General features: G+C 47.2%; 1 protein-coding gene across 5 annotated transcripts in view; it reads left to right on the plus strand.

The window, feature by feature from the left end:
- The window catches only part of tex2l (testis expressed 2, like), a 68161-nt gene that overhangs the window by 8851 nt on the left and 35565 nt on the right, over positions 1 to 23745 (plus strand). For 2 of the 5 annotated variants that reach the window (XM_078417670.1, XM_078417674.1), the window contains exons 1-2: positions 9057 to 9269; positions 21665 to 23146. In XM_078417670.1, coding sequence (XP_078273796.1) covers positions 21695 to 23146 — 1452 coding nt within the window. In that variant the 5' untranslated portion in view covers positions 9057 to 9269; positions 21665 to 21694. Of the gene's footprint in view, positions 1 to 9056; positions 9270 to 16004; positions 16090 to 21664; positions 23147 to 23745 lie in introns of those variants that run through there. The other 3 variants (XM_078417672.1, XM_078417673.1, XM_078417671.1) reach the window with 3 other exon arrangements.

Below are 23745 nucleotides of genomic sequence, written 5' to 3' on the forward strand. Positions count from 1 at the left end.
CTAGTTCTATGTCTCCCCCCTTTCGCATCCACTCTCAACACACGAGGGGCAATTTACCGAGGGCTAATTGACCTACTTTGACTTTGGGACGTGGGAGGAAACCGCAGCACCCGGAGGAAACCCACGCGGTCGCAGGGAGAACGTGCAAACTCCACACAGACAGCAACCGAGGTCAGGATCGAACCTGGGTCTCTGACGCTGTGCGGCAGCAGCTCTACCAGCTGTAACACTTGAAATTAATAGTAAAATTAGTGCTGGTGGATAAAGGTTGGAGTTAATGTCAGAGCGGCGCAATGACATTGTGGTAGAGCTGCTGCCTCACAGCGCCAGATGCAGGTTTGTAGGTTAATTGGCTTCTGCAAATTGCCCCGAGTGTGTGGGATGTATGAAGGGGTGATCGATGGTTGGTGTAGACTCATTGGGCCGAAGGGCCTGTTTTCACGCTGCATCTCTAAACTAAACTGAACGAAACTAAACTAAACATAGGCACCTTGCTTGCAGCCAGCAGATGATGGATAATCACAGGAGACACTTCTGCCATGTTCCATTCACATTCTGACAAGTGAGAGCTATCTAGCAGCTGACACAAATCTGGGAATATCTACACCCTCAATGTCAGAATCATGTTTAAGTGAGGTTCTGCTCTTTGTGCAAATTCTGATTTATTGTTCTCTCCGTAGTTCGCCGGCTTTGAGGATTTTGAATTTGAATACTTTGACCAATCAAATGTTTCAGCTGCTTCTCAGCAGTTCCCTGATGTAGTGCAAATTGCTGGCCAGCACTTTAATACAGCTGAGCACTGTGTTTTGCTTGACAGCTACCCCGATTATCATTTAGGGATAGCAGCTGCCAGGCTATGTCTGAAATGGAAACCCATCAACGGACTTTATGCATAAAACAAAATTTGTCACAAAGAACTGCAGCATTTCAATTGCAATATTTCCTTACTTTGTTGTGCACTGCCGATGACTGAAATCAGTCATTAAGCTCAATTATAATTGATATTCAATTCAGTTTAATGGTTCAGTGGTTCTTTATTGTCATGTATGCACGGCACAGTGAAATTCTTTTTGCATAGCACACACAGGCATGAGTTGCCATATTGTGGCGTCATCTACAATGGCATACAATTTACATCAGTGTACATGAAGCAACCAACTTCAGTTTCTTCCCAGCAGTTATCAGGCAACTGAATCATCCTACCACAACTAGAGAGGGTCTCCATTGGTGACCCTTGGACTATCTTTGATCAGATTTTACTGGCTTTACCTTGCACGAAACATTATTCCCTTATCATGTATCTGTACACTGTAAATGACTCAATTGTAATCATGTATTGTCTTTACGCTGACTGGTTACGCTGACACGACAAAAGCTTTTCACTGCACCTTGGTGCACGTGAGAATAAACTAAACTGAACTGAACTTTGCTCAGTTGGGTTGTCGGTCAAAATGGACTAGCAGGGTCGAAGAGCCTGTTTCCTTCAGATTAATCCATCCACAAAAATTATATAACTATCAGAAAATGTGTAATCTCATATATTTCTATTCATTTTGTGCTCATATTATTTACAAATTTCAGGTTAACCTAGAGATTTTATATTACCATGATTTAGTTGAGAATCACTCCACTAATTATTTGGTAATGTGATCGTTTCTTCATTAAAATAATTTGACCATATCGTCAATTTTTGAAAATCCAGTTCAAACTCTTCAAACTGAAAATTCCAACAATAATTTTTCATCTACATTACTTGGATTATCTTTACAATCCTTTTATTTTATGCCTTGAATGTAAAGATTCTTTACGTTGTGTCAGGAACTCACAGAAAGTAACGCTTATATGAGCGTTTCGTTTAGTTACGTTTAGAGACAGTGTGGAAACAGGCCCTTCGGCCCACCGAGTCGGCGCCGACCAGCGATCACCCAATACACGAGCACTATCCTACACACTAGGGACAATTTTCAGAAGCCAATTAACCTACAAACCTACACGTGTTTGGAATGTGGAAGGAAACCGAATCACCCAGAGAAAACCCACGCGGTCACAGGGAGAACGTACAAACTCCGTACATACAGGGATTTAAATCACAACATTAATCAACTAAGGCAAAATAATTGACCTGGTAGGAAGAAAGTGAAAGTTTTTGAAAAGAAATCTTCTCCAGAATCATCAGAGTAGAAGAACAAAGTAGCTGCTTACAATCTATCTTTGTTACTTAATTACAGAGTCATCGAGTTATAGTCATACAGTGTGGAAACAGGCCCTCCGGCCCAACTAGCCCACACCAGCCAACATATCCCATCTACACTAGTCCCACCTGCCTGCTTTTGGCCCATATCCCTCCAAACCTGTCCTATCCATGTACCTATCTAACTGTCTCTTGGTTTATATAAGAAAATAACTGCAGATGCTGGTACAAATCAATTTATTCACAAAATGCTGGAGTAACTCAGCAGGTCAGGCAGCATCTCGGGAGAGAAGGAATGGGTGACATTTCGGGTCGAGACCCTTCTTCAGACTGATGTCGGGGGTGGGACAAAGGAAGGATATAGGTGGAGACAGGAAGATAGAGGGAGATCTGGGAAGGAGGAGGGGAAGGGAGGGACAGAGGAGCTATCTGAAGTTGGAGAAGTCGACGTTCATACCACCGGGCTGCAAACTGCCCAGGCGAAATATGAGGTGCTGCTCCTCCAATTTCCGGCGGGCCTCACTATGGCACTGGAGGAGGCCCATGACAGAGAGGTCAGACTGGGAATGGGAGGGGGAGTTAAAGTGCTGGGCCACCGGGAGATCAGTTGCGTTAATGCGGACCGAGCGCAGGTGTTCAGCGAAGCGATCGCCGAGCCTGCGCTTGGTTTCGCCGATATAGATCAGTTGACATCTAGAGCAGCGGATGCAATAGATGAGGTTGGAGGAGGTGCAGGTGAACCTCTGTCTCACCTGGAAAGAATGTTTGGGTCCTTTGATGGAGTTGAGGGGGGAGGTAAAGGGACAGGTGTTGCATCTCGTGCGGTTGCAAGGGAAAGTGCCCGGGGTTAGGGTGGTTTGGGTAGGAAGGGACGAGTGGACCAGGGAGTTGCGGAGGGAACGGTCTCTGCGGAACGCAGAGAGGGGAGGGGATGGGAAGATATGGCCAGTGGTGGGGTCCTGTTGTAGGTGACGGAAATGTTGGTGGATGATATGTTGGATCCGCTGGCTGGTGGGGTGGAAGGTGAGAACGAGGGGGATTCTGTCCTTGTTGCGAGTGGGGGGATGGGGAGCAAGAGCGGAGCTGCGGGATGTAGAAGAGACCCTAGTGAGAGCCTCATCTATAATGGAGGAGGGGAAGCCCCGTTTTCTGAAAAACGAGGACATCTCGGAAGCCCTAGTCTGAAACACCTCATCCCGGGCGCAGATGCGGCGTAGACGGAGGAATTGGGAGTAGGGGATAGACTTTTTGCAGGGGACCGGGTGGGAAGAAGTGTAGTCCAGATAGCTGTGCGAGTCGGTGGGCTTGTAATAAATGTCCGTCACTAGTTTTTCTCCTGTGATGGAGATGGTGAGGTCCAGAAACGGGAGGGAGATGTCAGAGATAGTCCAGGTATATTTAAGGGCAGGATGGAAATTGGAGGTGAAGTGTATAAAGTCAGTGAGTTCTGCATGGGTGCAAGAGGTAGCACCAATGCAGTCGCCGATGTAGCGGAGGTAGAGTTCGGGGATGGGGCCAGTGTACGTCTGGAACAGGGATTGTTCGACGTACCCGACAAAGAGGCAGGCGTAGCTAGGGCCCATGCGAGTGCCCATAGCTACGCCTCTGGTTTGGAGGAAGTGGGAGGAGTCAAAGGAGAAGTTGTTGAGGGTAAGAACCAGCTCTGCTAGGCGGAGGAGAGTGTTGGTCGATGGGGATTGACTGGTTCTACGGTCGAGGAAGAAACGGAGGGCTTCGAGACCATCCTTGTGGGGGATGGAAGTGTAGAGTGACTGGACATCCATGGTGAAAATGAGGGAGTGGGGGCCTGGGAACCGGAAGTTATCCAGGAGATGGAGAGCGTGTGAGGTGTCTTGGACGTAGGTGGGGAGGGATTTGACCAGGGGGGATAGGATGGAGTCGAGGTAGGTAGAGATAAGTTCGGTGGGGCATGAGCAGGCAGAGACAATGGGTCTGCCGGGACAATTGTGTTTGTGGATTTTGGGTAGGAGGTAGAATCGGGCCGTGCGGGGCTGGGGAACTATGAGATTGGAGGCACTGAGGGGTAGTTCGCCGGAGTTGGTGAGGTCGGTGATGGTGCTGCTGATGAAGGTCTGGTGTTTATCGGTGGGGTCATGGTCCAGGGATAGGTAGGAAGAGGTGTCGGATTGTTGTCGTCTGGCCTCGGTGCGGTAGAGGTCAGCACGCCAGACTACCACAGCCCCTCCCTTGTCAGCGGGTTTAATGATTAAGTCCGGGTTGTTGCGGAGTGAGTGGAGGGCTGCACGTTCAGGAGGGGAGAGGTTGGAGTTAGTCAGGGGAGTGGAAAATTTGAGGCGGCCGATGTCACGCCGGCAGTTTGAAATAAAAAGTTCTAGTGGGGGTAGTAGGCCAAACGGGGGGGTCCAAGAGGAGGAGACGGGAGAAGGGGTCATCAGTGGGGGGTCGGGACTCCTTGCCATGGTAAAAGGCTCGGAGGCGGAGGCGGCGGAAGAAGAGCTCCACGTCATGGCGGACGCGGAACTCGTTGATGTGGGGGCGGAGGGGAACAAAGGTAAGGCCTCTGCTGAGGACCGACCGTTCGGTGTCTGAAAGGGGGAGGTCAGGGGGGATGGTGAACACCCGGCAATGGTGGGGGTTGGGGTCAGATGGAGGCAGGGGGGCAGGTGGAGGGGATGTATGGTGGGGGGGTGGTGGGTTAGCTGGGTAGAGGGGGGCATGAGAACCGATGTGGGGAGTACTGGGGGTCGCCTGGCTGGAGGGGGAAGGGGGAGACCCAGTGGAACCCCTGCTGCAGTTACCTGTAGTAGAGGGTGGGCAGTAGGACCCAGCAGTGCTGAGGGTCTCTGCCTGGTGGGGGCTGTGTGCCCAGCGCGGTGTGTGTGGGGCCAGGTGGAGCTGCAGCCTGTTGTTGGTCCCGGGGGCCGGGTACAGCGACGGCTGTGGCCTGCTGTTGGGCGGTGGAGCGGCGCGGGTCAGCACGGTCGCTGGTGGAGGCCCGCGGGGACCTGGAGTGCGGGTATGTGACGGTCGGCTCGGTCAGCGGATGGCCGGGGAGGGCGTGGGCGGCGGTGAAGGGGTCGGCGGCAGCGGTGAAGGGGTCGGGAAGGACGTGGGACGTTTATTGTCACGTGTACCGAGGTACAGTTAAAAGCTTTTGTTACATGCTAACCAGTTAGCAGAAAGACAATACATGATTATAATCCTCATCAGTAGCATAAAAATAAATATAATTGGTTCTAATCTATTTGAAGTTGTTCTCATGTCCCAGATTTTAACTATAATCCTTTGATCATTTGATAGGGTGGGTGACAAAGACAGAGATCTTCTGGAATAAATGTCTTTATGGAGTGGCTAGAACCCTGTTTTTCATAAATTAAGAATTCAATGTATCAAAAACAAAAGAAAATTCCTTTTCTTCAGAGATGATGCCCGAACCGCTGAGTTACTCCAGCATTTTGTGTCTATCTTATGTAAACCAGCATCTGCAGTTCCTTCCTAAACATAAAACAATGATCATTCTTGCGCACCTGGAGTATTGTGTGCAGTTTTGGTCTCCTAACCTGAGGAAAGACGTTCTTGCCTTAGAGGGAGTACAGAGAAGGTTCACGAGATTGATCCCTGGGATGGCGGGACTTTCATATGAGGAAAGACTGGATAGACTGGGCTTGTACTCGCTGGAATTTAGAAAACTGAGGGGGGATCTTATTGAAACATATAAAATTCTTAAGGGGTTGGAGAGGCTAGATGCGGGAAGATTGTTCCCGATGTCGGGGGAGTCCAGAACCAGGGGTCACAGCTTAAGGATAAGGGGGAAGTCTTTTAGGACCGAGATGAGAAAACATTTCTTCACACAGAGAGTGGTGAGTCTGTGGAATTCTCTGCCACAGAAGGTAGTTGAGGCCAGTTCATTGGCTATATTTAAGAGGGAGTTAGATGTGGCCCTTGTGGCTAAAGGGATCAGGGGGTATGGAGAGAAGGCAGGTACAGCTGGATGATCAGCCATGATCATATTGAATGGCGGTGCAGGCTCGAAGGGCAGAATGGCCTACTCCTGCACCTATTTTCTATGTTTCTATGTTTCTATAATAATAATAATAATAATGCATTACATTTATATAGCGCTTTTCAAACACTCAAAGACGCTTTACAGGGATTACTATGTATGGGGGGAAGGCAGGAACGGGGTATTGATTGAGAAAAATCAGAGGGAGTTAGATGTGGCCCTTTTTGCTAAAGAGATCAGGGGGTATGGAGAGAAGGCAGGTACAGGCTACTGAGCTGGATGATCAGCCATGATCATATTGAATGGCGGTGCAGGCTCGAAGGGCCGAATGGCCTACTCCTGCACCTATTTTCTATGTTTCTATTCCTTTGAGCAGCTAATATGTGTTTCTGCCTCATAAGTTCACAAATCATAATAATAATAATAATAATACATTTTATTTATATAGCGCTTTTCATATACTCAAAGACGCTTTACAGAGATTTTGAGAACATAGGGAAATTAATAAATAGATAAATAAGTAAATAAATAAATGAACAGAGAAAGGAGACAGTAGGTGAGGTGACCTTCAGTGGTTGAAGGCAGTACTGAACAGGTGAGACTTCAGCGATGTTTTGAATGTGGTGAGTGTGGGGGAGTCTCTAACGGTTTGGGGTAGTGAGTTCCATAGGGTGGGAGCAGCGATGGAGAAAGCCCTGTCCCCCCAGGATCTGAGTTTAGTCCGGATGTGGGGGGATAGGAGATTGGCAGCGGCAGAGCGGAGGGTGCAGGTGGGAGTGTGCCTGTGGAGGAGGTCGGTCAGGTAGGATGGGGCCAGGTTATGGAGGGCTTTGTAGGTTATGAGGAGGATTTTGTACTGGATTCTCTGAGGGATGGGGAGCCAGTGGAGTTTATAAAGGACGGGGGTGATATGGTCACGGATCGAGGTGTGTGTGAGTAGACGGGCAGCGGAGGTTTGAATGTATTGAAGTTTATTGATGATTTTTGAGGGTGCGCCATAGAGGAGGCTGTTGCAGTAGTCCAGATGGGAGGTGATGAAGGCGTGGATGAGGGTTTCTGCAGCTGTGGAGGAGAGGGATGGACGGAGACGGGCAATGTTTTTGAGGTGGAAGAAGGCTGTCTTTGTGATGTGATCATAGTAGCAGAATTAGGCCATACAGCCGATCGAGCCAGTCAATCATGGCTGATCTATCTTCCCCTCTCAAGCCCATTCTCCTGCCTTCTCCCCATAACCTTTGACACCCTAACAAGTCAAGAATCTGTTCATCTCAACTTTTTTAAAAACCCTGTTTCCTGATAATGTAGGCAAGGTGGCACAGTGAAGCTGCTGCCTAACAGTGCTTGAGACCCGGATTCGATCCTGACTACGGGTGCTGTCCATGTGGAGTTTGTGTGTTCTCTCTGTGACTGCGTGGGTTTCCTCTGGGTCCTCCAGTTTCCTCGCACATTCTGAACATGTGCAGGTTTGTAGCATTAATTGACCCTCTGTAAATTACCCCCTAGTGTGTAGCATGCAACAGTGGGATAACGTGAAACTAGTGTACGGTGATCAATGGTTGGCGTGGATTCGGTGGGCTGAAGGACCTGTTTCCACGCTGTATCTCTAAGATAAACTAAACTAAACTAAATAGACTTCGCAGCTAACTAACTTTACATGTTTGGCTAGCTGTCGATGAGTTGTACTGTGTTCAGGTAATATCAGCCATAGGATCGGTGAAGGTAGGCAATAGATAATAGACAATAGGTACAGGAGTAGGCCATTCAGCCCTTCGAGCCAGCACCACCATTCAATGTGATCATGGCTGATTATTCTCAATCAGTACCCCGTTCCTGCCTTCTCCCCATACCCCCTGACTCTGCTATCCTTAAGAGCTCTATCTAGTTCTCTCTTGAATGCATTCAGAGACTTGGCCTCCACTGCCTTCTGAGGCAGTGAATTCCACAGATTTACAACACAGATTTTCCTCATTTCCGTTCTAAATGGCCTACCCCTTATTCTTAAACTGTGGCCCCTGGTTCTGGACTCCCCCAACATTGGGAACATGTTTCCTGCCTCTAATGTGTCCAACCCCTTAATAATCTTATATGTTTCAATAAGATCCCCTCTCATCCTTCTAAATTCCAGTGTATACAAACCTATACAAGGTAAGATTACTTTTGCAGCTAACATAGCCTTTAAAGATTATTTCTAAATGAACTGCAATTTGTTTTAGTTTCAGTTTCAGTTTAGTTTATTGTCACGTGTACTGAGGTACAGTGACATGCTTCTGTTGCGTGCTATCCAGTCAGCGGAAAGACAATTCACGATTACAATCGAAGGTAGACACAGCGGGACAGGCAGCATCTCTGGAGAGAAGGAATGGGTGACGTTTCGGGTTGAGACCCTTCTTCAGACTGATCCAATCGTAATGATTACATCAGACACGATTACAATTTGATTCATGTACAGTGTTTCGGTACTTGATAATGAAATAACCTCTCTAAGGAAGGTTATCCTCGCTGTACTTCATCCTTGTAAGTTTACATATTATTTACGGTAGACACAAGACGCATACAGAAGAGACTGGGTGATATTTCCCCCCGACAGCACAAAGCACGACATGCTGTAAGAGGCTGGATTGCCAAATGGGGCAGGCTTAGCATTGTGAATGTGGAAAGCAGCTCAGATACAGACTACACGCTGGCTAAGCAGGGCTGGAGCAGAGGATAATCACATATGTATCGTCTCCAGCATGAGCTGCTGCCGTTAGACCCGCAAGGCAGAGAGGACAACATCGGAAGGTATTCCCTTTGTGAGACAGAGTTGGGACCAGTCCACAGACGCAACGCTGTTTCACAGTTCAGATGCCTCGAGGGGGGGGGGGGGGGGGAATACAAAAGGAAGCAAGAAAAATGCCACCAGCCATCGGTGATAAGAATCCGTCTTCATGAAGGAATAAAGCATCAAAACTGATTTCATTGCGGATAATTTACATTGAAGGAAAAAAATGTTACAAGTCAAAGAATGAAGCAGGAACGTTGCTGCTGTGGGAGATATTTCATACATCTAATGAAATGGATGCAGGCGATGCTGCTGCTCTCCTGAAATAACTGGTAAGCTCCTATTTTTAAGCCGGCTTCTTTGTTTAGTTTTTGATATGTTAAAAGGGTGGCTAACATCATCCAGAATTGACGCCAATTGAATTTGAGCAGCACGACAAAAAAAAAAGCCAACTGTTTAACATAATGACTAAAGAAAAATCTGAGATAAACGTGCGGAAAAGGAATATTTAAAATCCGTTTGTGAAGAGAATATCTGATTCATTTATTCACTTGTACCCCTGCATTGAAAAATCAGACGGCAATATTTTTACAATCCAAAATCTGATAATGTTGTGTACTTAAGGCTACTTTGCAGACATTTTCCCTTAAAAAAAACCTTCATTTTCTTTCAATCGTGTCAATTCTTTTGCCTTTGTCGGTTAATGTTGTGATTTCAATTCCTTCATTTTTCTCCATATTTCATCTTGCAATGGGAGAAAACTTGAACCCTGAAAGTGGTGGGACACACACTGTCAGCTGACAAAATAGGAACAGCTGTGCACTCACAAAAAGAGTTATATTCTGTGAGTTTCCCACACAAAATAGAGAAACTTTATATTCAAGGCACATTGCAGCATAAAATAAAAGGATTGTAAAGGTAATCCAAGTAATTTAGGCGCAGAATAGTGGAATTTTCCGTTTGAAATGGATCTTCATAAATTGATAACATGGTCAAATTATTTTAATGAACAAACGATCTCATTACCAAATAATTAGGCACTTGATTCTATATAACATCATGTTAATGGACAATCTCATGATTAAACTGGTATTTGTAATTGGTATATTACACGACTATTAATAAACGACTATTGACTATTGTATGAGGATAAATTGGCTAAAACTATACTAGACTGCTCATCTTCTGATAAAGTTATGTTTTAAAAAAAAGATAGATTAATCACAGGGTCAGAGAGTCATACAGCACGGATACAGGCCCTTCAGCCCTACTCATCCATCCTGACCACGATACCCCATCCAAGCTAGTCCCATTTACCCTCATTTGGCCTATATCCCTCTCAACCATTCTTGTACCTGTCCAAATGCCTTTTAAATGTTGCTATTGTACCTGCCTCAACTACCTCCTCTGGCATCTCATTCCACATACCCACCATCCTCTGAGTGAAAATGATGCCCGCTCACCTTTGACCCATGTCCTCTATTAAATATTTCCCCTCTCACCTTTGACCCATGTCCTCTAGTTCTTGATCCCCCTAACCTAGGGAAAAAGTCTCTGTGCGTTCACTCTACCTATTCCCCTCGTTATTTTATACACCACTCTGAGATCACCCCTCAGGAATAAAGTCCTAGCCTGCCCAACCTCTCCCTATAGCTCAGGCCCTTGACCCCGGGTTACATCCTCGTAAATCTTCCCTGCACCCTTTCCAGCTTAATGCCATCTTTCCTATAGTAGGGTGACATTCAAAATCTGGACCTGGCTTGTGGATTTGTATGCTCTGTTGCTCATTGGTGTCTGTTGCTCATTGGTGTATGCTCTGTTGCTATTGGTGTCACAATAGAACAACTATTGTGTGTTCTGCTGCTCACTGGACATTATCCTTCTCGAGTATTGCTGGTAAAATTGAAAATCAATAATCAAGAAAACATGGAATCAGAGTTGGCAAAACTATCCTTTTGCCAAGAGATTCAAGATTCAAGATTCAATTTAATTGTCACATGTACCAGTTAAAGTACAGTGAAATTTGAGTTACCATGCAGCCATACTAAGTAAAAAGCAACAAGACACACAGCCACAGTTAAAATAAAATGTAACATAAACATCCCCACCACAGCGGACTCCACATTCCTCACTGTGATGGAAGGTAATAAAGTTCAATCATCTTCCTCTTTGTTCACCCGCGGTCGGGGCTGTTGAACCGTTCGCAGTCGCCGCTGCCGACTGTCCGCGACCCTCACGTCGGGATGATCGAATTCCCATGTCGGGATGGTTGACAAACTCTCCGCGGCATGGAGCTCCCGAGTCGGCCTCTTCTTACCAGAGACCGCGGGCTTCCCGATGTTAAAGTCCACAGGCCCCGCGGTTGGAGCTCTCCACAGTCGATCCTCGGCAAAGGATCGCAGCTCCCGATGTTAACATCCGTGCCGTGCCCGCGGCATGAAGCGCCGGGCCGGTCTTCAGGAAAGGCCGGCAACTCCTCGATGTTAGGCCGCAGTGTGGACGGAGATACGATACGGAGAAAAATCGCATCTCCGTCGAGGTAAGAGATTGAAAAAAGGTTTCCCCCAACTCCCCCCCTCCCCCCCCCCCCCCCCCCCCCCCCCCACATAAAACAAACCAAGGAACACTAAAACATACTTCAACACATACTTAAAATAACAAAATCAGAATAAAGGACGGACAGACTATTGGCGAGGCAGCCAGTGCTGGTGGTTGAGGAAGTATTGCCAACTTATCTTCACTGGTGCCAGTACTAGTATCATGAATACTGTTGAAGGATTTAACTTTTGGGGAGATGGGAAGAGGTATTTTTATGAATACCTTTCCTCTGTAGCAGCCTACTTGCAAATGGATGTCATAAAACACAGTGGTGGTGCAGCTGGTAGAGCTGCTGCCTCACAGCGTCAAAGACCCGGGTTCGATCCTGATCTTGGGTACTGTCTGCATGGAATTTGCGCGTTCTCCCTGTGACCGCTTGGATTTTCCACCGGGTGCTCCCGTGTCCTCCCACATTCTAAAGACATGTGGGTCTACACATTAATTGGCCTCTGTAAATGACTCCTAATATGTAGGGAGTGGATGCAAAAGTAGAAATAGTGTGAACGGGTGATTGCTGGTCAGCGTGCACTCGATGGGCTGAAGGGCCTGTTTCCAAGCTGTATCTTTCAATTCGTTTCAATACAATTCAGTTTTATTCAATAAGAATGGACAAAACAGGAGGAGGAATAGTCCATTCAGCCCATCGAGCCTTTTCCACCAGTCTATAAAACCATGGCTAATCTGATCTGGGCTTCAACTACACTTTCCTGCCAAGAGCCCATAACGTTAGATTTTTATAAAGTCGACAAGTCTATCTCTCCCTTGAATATATTTAGTGACTCTTCATCCAGAACTCTTCATCTAGTTTATTGAATTTCAATAAATCACAACTTAGCTGTGAATGATGGAATGGTTGATGGCATTTATTGCAGAGAAATGTGAGGTGTTGCATTTTGGAAAACCTAACATGGGCAGGACGTACACAATGAATGGTAGAGCAGAGGGTTCTAGGAATGCAGGTGCATAGTTCCTTGAAAGTGGCACCACAGGTAGATAGGTTGGTCAAGAAAGGTTTTCGGCACATTGGTCTTCATCAGTCAAAGTATTGGGTATGGAAGTTGGGAGGTCATGCTGCAGTTATATAAGATGTTGGTGAGGCCACATTTAGAGTATTGTGTTCAGTTTTGGGAACCACATTAGAGGAAGGATGTTGTCAAGTTGGAAAGATGCAAGATTTACGAGGATGTTGCCAGGACTATCGGGAGAGCTATCGGGAGAGGTTGAGCAGACTTTCAATTCGTTTCATTTACATTCACCAAGCCAATTAACCTACAACCCTGTCCATCTTTGGAGTGTGGGAGGAAACCGAAGATCTCGGAGAAAACCCATGCAGATCACGGGGAGAACGTACAAACTCCGTACAGACAGCACCCCGTAATCAGGATCGAACCTGGGTCTCCGGCGCTGCATTCGCTGTAAGGCAGCAACTCTACCGCTGCGCCCCCATGCCGCCCATATTCTCGCTGTGATGAACGGAGAGGAGGAAAAACCTTTTCAGTCAGAGAGTTGTAAATCTGTGGAATTCACTGCCTCAGAAGGCAGTGGAGGCCAATTCTCTGAATGCATTCAAGAGAGAGCTAGATAGAGCTCTTAAGGATAGCGGAGTCAGGGGGTACAGAGAAGGTCCACCAGATTGATCCCTGGAATGGCAGGACTTTCATATGAAGAAAAACTGGATAGACTAGGCTTATACTCGCTGGAATTTAGAAGACTGAGGGGGGATCTTATTGAAACATATAAAATTCTTAAGGGGTTGGAGAGGCTAGATGCGGGAAGATTGTTCCCGATGTTGGGGAAGTCCAGAACCAGGGGTCACAGCTTAAGGATAAGGGGGAAATCTTTTAGGACCGAGATGAGAAAACATTTCTTCACACAGAGAGTGGTGAGTCTGTGGAATTCTCTGCCACAGAAGGTAGTTGAGGCCAGTTCATTGGCTATATTTAAGAGGGAGTTAGATGTGGCCCTTGTGGCTAAAGGGATCAGGGGGTATGGAGAGAAGGCAGGTACAGCTGGATGATCAGCCATGATCATATTGAATGGCGGTGCAGGCTCGAAGGGCAGAATGGCCTACTCCTGCACCTATTTTCTATGTTTCTATGTTTCTATAATAATAATAATAATAATGCATTACATTTATATAGCGCTTTTCAAACACTCAAAGACGCTTTACAGGGATTACTATGTATGGGGGGAAGGCAGGAACGGGGTATTGATTGAGAAAAATCAGGCATGATCACATTGAATGGTGGTGCTGGCTCGAAGGGCCGAATGGTCTACTCCTGCACCTATTGTCTATTGTCTGTTCGAATCTTGTTTCGCCTGATGTACAAATAATGGAGCAGTGAAGAAAGCTCTCACACTTCCAGTGGTAGCTGTAAAACCAGGCATGACACCAAACTGCTGTAGATAAGCCCCACCACATGTAAACTCTTCTCATCAACAGTGATGGCCAAATTAATCACTCTCACTTTTGCACCATGACCACCCCTGGTCTGTCGAAAAAAATAGAAGCTTTCAATTATTTACGTTTGATTAAAATCCTGCAGAGTTAAGTGCATCTCATTCGGATGAAATGCTGGCAAGAACACATTGTAATTTGAAACATTGCTTTTACATTGCCTCTGGAGCTTGCTTTCAGCTTTTTATTTTAAGTGATGCTTTACTGGGGAGATGAATGGGAAGATAAAGCTTTCCTCTTAATCTTGATTCCCATCGTTCCTCCCTCGTCCCCATCCATTTTTCCCTGATAACACATGACCTGCCAATTGCCAAGGTCAACGAAGCTGATGACACCACCTGTGATCTCCACAAAATAAATGTCTTCACCAAAGGGCACAGAGTGCTGGAGCAACTCAGCGGGTCAGGTAGCATCTCTGGCGAACAGAGAAAGGTGACGTTTCTGGTCAAGACCCTTCTTCGGACTGATTGTAGGGGGGAGAAGAAAGCTGGAAAAGGTGGACAGACAGAGTGTGGCACTGATGATTTCACTTATTTTTGTGTCGAATCTGAAAAGCAATTGATTTAGTTTAGTAGCTTAGCGATACAGAATGGAAACAGTCCATTAAGGGATTGGACACATTAGAGGCAGGAAACATGTTCCCAATGTTGGGGGAGTCCAGGACCAGGGGCCACAGTTTAAGAATAAGGGATAGGCCATTTAGAACGGAGATGAGGAAAAACTTTTTCAGTCAGAGTTGTGAATCTGTGGAATTCTCTGCCTCAGAAGGCAGTGGAGGCCAATTCTCTGAATGCATTCAAGAGAGAGCTAGATAGAGCTCTTAAGGATAGCGGAGTCAGGGGGTATTGGGAGAAGGCAGGAACGGGGTACTGATTGTGAATGATCAGCCATGATCACATTGAATGGCGGTGCTGGCTCGAAGGGCCGAATGGCCTACTCCTGCACCTATTGTCTATTGTCTATTGTCAGGCCCTTCAGCCCACTGAACATAGATACAAAATGCTGGAGTAACTCAGCGGGACAGGCAGCATCTCTGGAGAGAAGAAATGGGTGACGTTTCAGGACAAGACCCTTCTTCAGTCTAAAACGTCACCCATTCCTTCTCTCCAGAGATGCTGCCTGTCCCGCTGAGTTACTCCAGCATTTTGTGTCTCTCTTCAGTTTAAACCATCATCTGTTTACACTAGTTCTATGTTATCCCACTTTCTCATTCACTTCCGACACTTGGGTGATCGATGATCGACAAACATTCGGTGGGCCATAGGGCCTTTGGACTTTAGAGATACAGCGTGGAAACAGGCCCGTTGGTCCACCAAGTCCGCGCCGACCAGCGACCATTCAGTACACTCGCACTATCCTACACACTAGGGACAATTTATAATTTACAGAAGCCAATTGACCTACAAACAAACCTGTACGCCTTTGGAGTGTGGGAGGAAAGCGGAGCACCCAGAATAAACTCCATGCGGTCACGGGGAGCACATACAAACTCTGTACAGACCGCTCCCGTAGTCAGGATCAAACCCGGGTCTCTGGCGCTGTGAGGCAGCAACTCTACCGCTGCGCCACCATGCCGCACGGTTTCCACGCTGTATCTTTCAGTCAATTGATTCAATAACTTGTACAATTATATGAGAACAAATGTATACCCATTCTGACGAGGAACAACACTGCATGGAAATACGATGGAAAGAGAGCATCAGTCTCCATACCCATTATTCGAGCAACGTTTAAGGCCAGTTCATTGGCTATATTTAAGAGGGAGTTAGATGTGGCCCTTGTGGCTAAAGGGATCAGGGGGTATGGAGAGAAGGCAGGTACAGGTTACTGAGTTGGATGATCAGCCATGATTATATTGAATGGCGGTGCAGGCTCGAAGGGCCGAATGGCCTACTCCTGCACCTATTTTCTATGTTTCTATGTTTCTATGAGATGATGATTGATTCATTCCTATTCCCATTTTCTGAGAATGATTTTTTTTTTTTAACAATTATTGGAAATGACTCTCGGAGAAACGGCGATGAACATCAAAAGGCAAGAGGTAAGGAGATTGTAACTCAAAGTGGCAAGCAGAAGTGGACCTTTAGAAATGGAACGTAAGTCACTGGCTCAGTGCACCCAGCGGGCATGGTTCAGTATATTGAGGCAAAGTACAAAGGCAAAGATAAAGGCCCCCCAACTAAGCACTTAGATGAAATAATCAGACAAGGGATTTGTCAGAAATCCAAATAGAAATCCCAGAAATGAAACCAAGGAGATTGGCTCAACTATATCCAAGCAAGCAGTCTCAACTCATGCACGAAGAAGGAGAACACTTCAGCTCTAAAATAGATGCAATACACTAGTAGAGAGGCACTGACGACAAAGATGCGTGACTGGGATTGAAGGACGAAGGCCAGAGGGGTGTTTATAATCTGGAGGAGTGCGCACAAAATCACCTCCATTCTCCTGCACTTAACTGTCAATAAGATCTCCTGCAGAGACAAAGAACTGCAAATGCTGGTAAATACACAAAAAAGGACACAAAGTGTTGGAGTAACTCAGCAGGTCAGGCAGAGTACGGCACGGTGGTGCAGCGGTAGAGTTGCTGCCATACAGCGCCAGAGACCTGGGTTTGATCCTGACTTTGGGTGCTGTCTGTACAGAGTTTTCACGTTCTCCCTATGATCGTGTCGGTTTTCCCCGGGTGCTCCACTTTCCTCCCACATTCCAAAGACGTACAGGTTAATTGTTTTTTGTTCATTGTAAATTGTTCCTGGTGTGTAGGATAGTGCTGCTGTCGGGGTGATTGTTAGCTGGCGCAGACTCGGTGGGCCGGGGGGCCTGTTTCTGCGTTGTATCTCTTAAGTCTAAACTAAAGTCTGAAGTCAGGCAGCATCTATGGAGAACATGGAGCCAATCCATGTTCTCTGGAGATGTCGCATGACCTTCTGAGTTACTCCAGGACTTTGTGCCTCACAGCTCCAGAGACCCGGGTTCGATCCTGACTCTGGGTTGGTGCCAGTGTGGAGTTTGCACGTTGATTGTGTGGGTTTTCTCCGGGTGCTCTGGTTTTCTCCCACATCCCAAGATGTGCAGGTTTGTAAGTGAATTGGACTGTATAAATTGCCACTGGTGTGCAGGGAGTGGATGCAAAAGTTGAACAGCATGGAAGTAGCATGAACAGGTGGTCGGTAGTCGATGTTGACACAATGGGCCGGACGGCCTGTTGCCATGGTGTACCTGTCAACTAATCACAATGATTTGTTGCGCAAAAAAACTAATTCTCTACGTTCATAGAAACAAAATGCTGGAGTAACTCAGAGGGACGGGCAGCATCTCTGGAGAGGAGGAATGGCTGACTACATTCATCCCTGTTTCATCCTTGTGTGATTCTTGGGGCCACACAATCTTCTCTGCAATGGACACGTCTTCTTTTATCAAAACTCTTCAATATAGTCTTTACCAATATAGTCCCCTCTTTAATGGAGGAAAAGACTCTGTCCAGGTATACTTTGTTCAGCAGTCTGGCACAGGCTGACTATCGAGAGAGTTGCAAAACCTGGTTCTAATTATACAGGTAAGATTATGTGCAGAACATCATTGCTGGAACATATTCCTGGAAATGGCTTTGAATGGTGACCAGGTACTATAGACAATAGACAATAGACAATAGACAATATGTGCAGGAGGAGGCCATTCGGCCCGTCGAGCCAGCACCGCCATTCAATGTGAGCATGGCTGATCATTCTCAATCAGTACCCCGTTCCTGCCTTCTCCCTATACCCCCTGACTCCGCTATCCTTAAGAGCTCTATCCAGCTCTCTCTTGAATGCATTCAGAGAATTGGCCTCCACTGCCTTCTGAGGCAGAGAATTCCACAGATTCACAACTCTCTGACTGAAAAAGTTTATCCTCATCTCAGTTCTAAATGGCCTACCCCTTATTCTTAAACTGTGGCCCCTTGTTCTGGACTCCCCCAACATTGGGGAACATGTTTCCTGCCTCTAACGTGTCCAACCCCTTAATAATCTTATACGTTTCGATAAGATCTCCTTTCATCCTTCTAAATTCCAGTGTATACAAGCCTAATCGCTCCAGTGTTTCAACATATGACAGTCCCGCCATTCCGGGAATTAACCTAGTAAACCTACGCTGCACGCCCTCAATAGCAAGAATATCCTTCCTCAAATTTGGAGACCAAAACTGCACACAGTACTCCAGGTGCGGTCTCACTAGGGCCCTGTTCAACTGCAGAAGGACCTCTTTGCTCCTATACTCAACTCCTCTTGTTATGAAGGCCAACATTCCTGTACTAATTTCTGTCTTCCAGCAGTGCATCTTGTGCAAGGTTTAGATCAATAATACTTCTGTAATGGAGTAGCATCAATGCTTTGATGAAGTGACCTACATATGAAATACTGGCTCTGAGTCCGCTGGAAGACAAATTATAATCAGGTTGACCTTTCGGAAAAAGGACGGTTTTGAACCTTTCATGGATTTCAGGACATTCCAAAGGGATATACAGCCAAGAGTCAAGAGTGTTTTATTGTTTATATGAAGCAAACGGAATAATGAAACTCTTACTTGCAGCAGCACAACAGAAAATTATAACATAGTACGTGTTAATATAATAAATGCAAAGATATATATATATCTTGATGTATATATATTTTGATGTATGTACCATCCGGTGTGGATGGGGAAACAGGTTTTATATTTTAGGGTTAACCTACTTTATGAAATTACTCTTGTTGATGGGGAATGGTAATTAGAGTCTTCGACTCCGACAAGGCCAACTTGCAAACAGGCCAACTTGCCCACACCGACCAACATGTCTCATCTACACTAGCCCCACCTGCCCACGTTATTCTTCTAAACCTATCCTATCCCTGTACCCGCCTACATTTTTCTTCATCGTTGTGAAAATACCTGCCTCAACTGCCTCCTCTGGCAGCTCGTTCCATGCAGCCACCACCAAGGTGTAAAAAGGTTACCCCTCAGGTTCCTATTAAATCTTTCCCCCCCCCACACCTAAAAATTATTAGATTTCAGAGAGTTTATGATATTGTTAAACAGACATTAATTTTTTAGATTAATGTCTGAAGAAGGGTCTCGACCCGAAACGTCACCCATTCCTTCTCTCCCGAGATGCTGCCTGACCTGCTGAGTTACTCCAGCATTTTGTGAATAAATTAATTTTTTAGAGATACTGTGCAGAAACAGGCCCTTCGGCCCACCGAATCTGTGCTGACCAGTGGTCCCCGCACATTAACATTATCCTACACACACCAGAGACAATTTACACATAACACCAAGCCAATTAACCTACGTACCTGTACGTCTTTGGAGTGTGGGAGGAAACCGAAGATCTCGGAGAAAATCCATGCAGGTCACTGGGAGAACGTACAAGCTCCGTACGGACAGCACCCCGTAGTCAGGATCGAACCCGGGTCTCTGGCGCTGTAAGCATTGTAAGGCAGCAACTCTACCGCTGCGCCACTGTGCCGCCCTATGCATCCCATGTAATTTTATGTCACAGCAGCCTACATGAAATGAAATCATTTGCCATGTTTGTATTGTCTCAATTAAAAAATATTAGAATTTTATAACAGGGATAAATGCGATGAGTTAGATATATGGATACAACTCTACCACAGTCACCTGCCTCCCACTCCAGTATAACTGAGAAATTGAAATTGAACCAAAAGAAGAACAAAAAGCTTAAACAAATATTCTTCTCTATGTCACTGAGCGGCGCAGCGGTAGAGTTGCTGGCTTACAGCGCTAACAGCGCCAAAGACCCGGGTTCGATCCTGGCTACGGGTGCTGTCTATAAGTAGTTTGTACGTTCTCCCCGTGACTCGCGTGGATTTTCCCCGAGATCTCCAGCTTCCTCCCACACTCCAAAGACGTACAGGTTTGGAGTCCAGAACAAGCCTGTTGGGGGAGTCCAGAACAAGGGGCCACAGTTTTAGAACTGAGATGAGGAAAAACTTTTTCAGTCAGAGAGTTGTGAATCTGTGGAATTCTCTGCCTCAGAAGGCAGTGGAGGCCAATTCTCTGAATGCATTCAAGAGAGAGCTAGATAGAGCTCTTAAGGATAGTGGAGTCAGGGGGTATGGGGAGAAGGCAGGAACGGGGTACTGATTGAGAATGATCAGCCATGATCACATTGAATGGCGGTGCTGGCTCAAAGGGCCGAATGGCCTCCTCCTGCACCTATCGTCTATTGTCTATTGTTAGTAGGTTAATTGGCTTGTTATAAGTGTAAATTGTCCCCAGTGTGTGTAGGATAGTGTTAATGTGCATGGATCGTTGGTCGGTGCGGACTCGGTGGGCAGAAGGGCCTGTTTCCGTGCTGTATCTCTATACTAAATTAAACTAAACACTGAAAGAATGGTAAACATTAGGATTCTGCAGCAACTACTCCCCACTCCCACTTAATATATGAAATCTCACTGGCATAAATCTGTTTGTATGATGACAAAAAGCAGCAATGTTAGTGGAATGCCGTATTTTATTCTCTTGCTAGTTAACTGGGGAATAAAATCAATCAAAATTGCATGAAGAAAAAACCATTAGTCATGAATGAATGATTTGGCTGGTGAAAATTAGCTTTGATGCTGATTTTAATTAATGGTTTCTATTAGTTTTTGGTACAATGCCCATGAATTTTGATGTTCCAGCTTGTTCCAAGCCACCTGTATTTGTCAGGGGCCTCCATTTATCTGGAGTGGACGTTCCCAAGATTCCCAATTTGCTGCCTTGAAGCTTTCTCCATCCTCGACAATGAGCACCTGCTGGTTGGCGGGTCTTCTTAGAAGGGGAATTAACCCAATTGAGCCCATTAACCTGTTGACCTGCGTGTCTTTGGAGTGTGGGAGGAAACCGGAGCACCGGGAGAAAATCCACACGTTCACAGAGAGAACGTACCAACTCCGTAAAGACACCACCCGTAGTCAGGATCGAACCCGGGTCTCTGGCGCTGAAAGGCAGCAGCTCTACCGCTGTGCCACTGTGCCGGTGATTGTAAATGCCACAGAAGGCTGTGAAGTCCAAGTCAAAGGATATTTTTAAGGGAGAGATAGATAGATTCTTGATTAGTACGGGTGCCAGGGGTTATGGGGAGAAGACAGGAGAATGGGGTTAGGAGGGAAAGATAAATCAGCCATGATTGAATGGCGGAGTAGACTTGATGGACTGAATAGCCTAATTCTTCTCCTATAACTTCTTCTTATTCTTATTCTTCTAAACCTTTCAGGTTTCCCTGGCTTCACAATTGCTTCCACTTTTTTACATCCTTTCTCAGATCTATCTAAATGTCCAGGTTGAATTGCACCATCCCAGATATTCCGGATATCCCGGAATACCCAGACATGGGTTACTGATTTTGAATAATCAGCCGTGATCATATTGAATGGTGGTGCTGGCTCGAAGGGCCGAACGGCCTACACTTGCACCTATGTTGCTACTTCTCTTTATAAATTTATAAGTTCAAGGAGCAGAATAAGGCCACTCAGCCCATCAAGTCTACACTGCCATTCAATCATGGCTGATGTATCTTTCCCTCTCAATCCCATTCTCCTGCATTCTCGCCAAAACCGTACTAATTAGAGTACTAATTAGTTATTTAGGACATTAAGAGTGGCATGATCTTGTTATAACATCGATTGCAATTTATCTTTGCAGACACGTTGATCAGTCTTCAAGCCATAAACCATGGCGGATCTGAGAGAGGGGGAACAGGATGGGGAACTGCTGGGAAACACTTCCAAGCCCCCAGTCGCATCCGAAGCAGAAGAAACCACCCAGAAACAAGGCACAAAACCCATCGCTCCCCAGGGCAGAGGGATCGTCATCCATCTCACATCACCGGCGAACAGTGAGGACTGGGCGAACTTAGAAGAACGGGAACCACCCTCTTCAGTGGGGAGAGGGCACGGCGGAGGAACCTCGTCGGTGGAGAAGGAAGGAGTATCAGAAGTGAACGTTCACTTTCCGCTGGAGTGCCCAAGCCTGGCGTTGCCAACTTCATCTCTGCCTTCGTCCCCCTCTGTTTCTGGCTTCTTTGGCGAGCTGTTTTTCCACTCCATGTCATCCCCCATGTCCTCTTCGCTCAGCTCCTCCAGTTCCTCGGAATCGACCCCTTTCCTCAGCCTGGTCAAGTCCCTGTCCACCGAGATGGAGTGCATGGACTCGTCCTCCCTCAAGCCCAAGCCCTTGGTCAACCTGGTCAAGTCCATCTCCACCGACGTTTCCCGCCAAGGGCCCGAGGTCGCGCAGTCCAAGTCGGACTCGAAGCTGAACGTGCACCTGTGGCGGCAGCTGACCCTGACACAGCCCAGGCAGGGCAGGGGCAGGGGCGGTGACTGCAAGACAGCGCCACCATCGCCCCAGCGCTCGCCCACCGAGGGCCAGGCCAGCTTCTTCAAAGTCGCCGAAGACGTGGAGGCCAGGCTGGAGGACACGCGGAGGAAACTGTCGGAGGCCATGCAGGAGCCCCTGAACATGCTGAGCAAGATGATGGGGGACGAGGGCGGCGGCGGCAGCGGCAGGTTCAGACCACCGCACTGTAACGCGTGGACCGCCGACACCCCCAGCCCCACTGGCTGGGACCTGTGCAGCCACGGTGGGGCGGCCAGCAAGACCACAAGGTTAACAGCGGACATGCTGAAAGCGGAGAGGAAGGAGGGCGACAGACCGGCCAACAGCGCGCACAGGTCACCACCAGGAAGGCGCGGCGAGGTGGAGGGCAAGCAGAGGGGGCAATGCCCGTCCGGCGGGGCTGACGACTACTACGAGATCTGTTCCTTTGGAGACCTGCTCCAAATCGTGGAGACAAAGCCCAGAGAAGACCGCGCACTGTGCGGCCAGGGACCGCCGGCCTCCAGCCCCAGGGGCACCTCCTTCACCCCGCAGTCTCCCCCCAAAGTGCCGAGCAAAGCGCTGGCGTGCTTCGCCACCCTCGCCTACAGCTACCTGGTCTTCCCCTTGCCCGCCTTCCTCTCCGGCCTCTACCTCGGCCTCGCCTGCGGCTTCATGGCTGGGCTGCTGATCATCTCACTACACACGCCCAGGCGATCGCAACACGCGTGTGCAGCTCTCCGCAGCCAGCAGCAGATTCAACCAGACAGCATCATGAGAGAACCCAAGGACCCTGAAGTCGTGAAGGTGAACATTTTTGTAATTGCTCATGGGCATATCTGAAGCGTTAAGACAGCAAAATAGATCCTCCTCCCCCCCCCCCCCCCTCCCCATAAATGTTTGGTTCATATGCATGTTGGTATAATCTTTTCCTTTCGGGTCCATCATCTAGGTTTCAAATGTTACATTCGTCCGATTTATTCACAAAATGCTGGAGTAACTCAGCAGGTCAGGCAGCATCTCAGGAGAGAAGGAATGGTTGACGTTTCGAGTCGAGACCCTTCTTTAGACATTCGTCCGTCCTGAAAAGGGTGCAAGTTTCTGGCGACAATCAGTGGAAGCCATCGCTTGTACAGTAGACGATGGTGGTAGCAGAATTAGCTCAGGACGCTTCCAGTTTCCAGCCCCGCGACGTGGACGCTTCTGCTATGGGGCCTGCTGGTATAATCACAATATCTCAACGGTTCAGTGGTAGTTTATTGTCACATGTAGGCGCAGCGGTAGAGTTGCTGCCTTACAGCGCCAGAGACCCGGGTTCCATCCTGACCACACGTACGGAGCTTGCACTTTATCCCTGAGACCGCGTGGGTTTTCTCCGGGTGTTCCCGTTTCCTCCCACACTCCAA

The sequence above is a fragment of the Rhinoraja longicauda genome, chromosome 21 (assembly GCF_053455715.1).
Source record: "Rhinoraja longicauda isolate Sanriku21f chromosome 21, sRhiLon1.1, whole genome shotgun sequence".
NCBI lineage: Eukaryota > Metazoa > Chordata > Chondrichthyes > Rajiformes > Arhynchobatidae > Rhinoraja > Rhinoraja longicauda.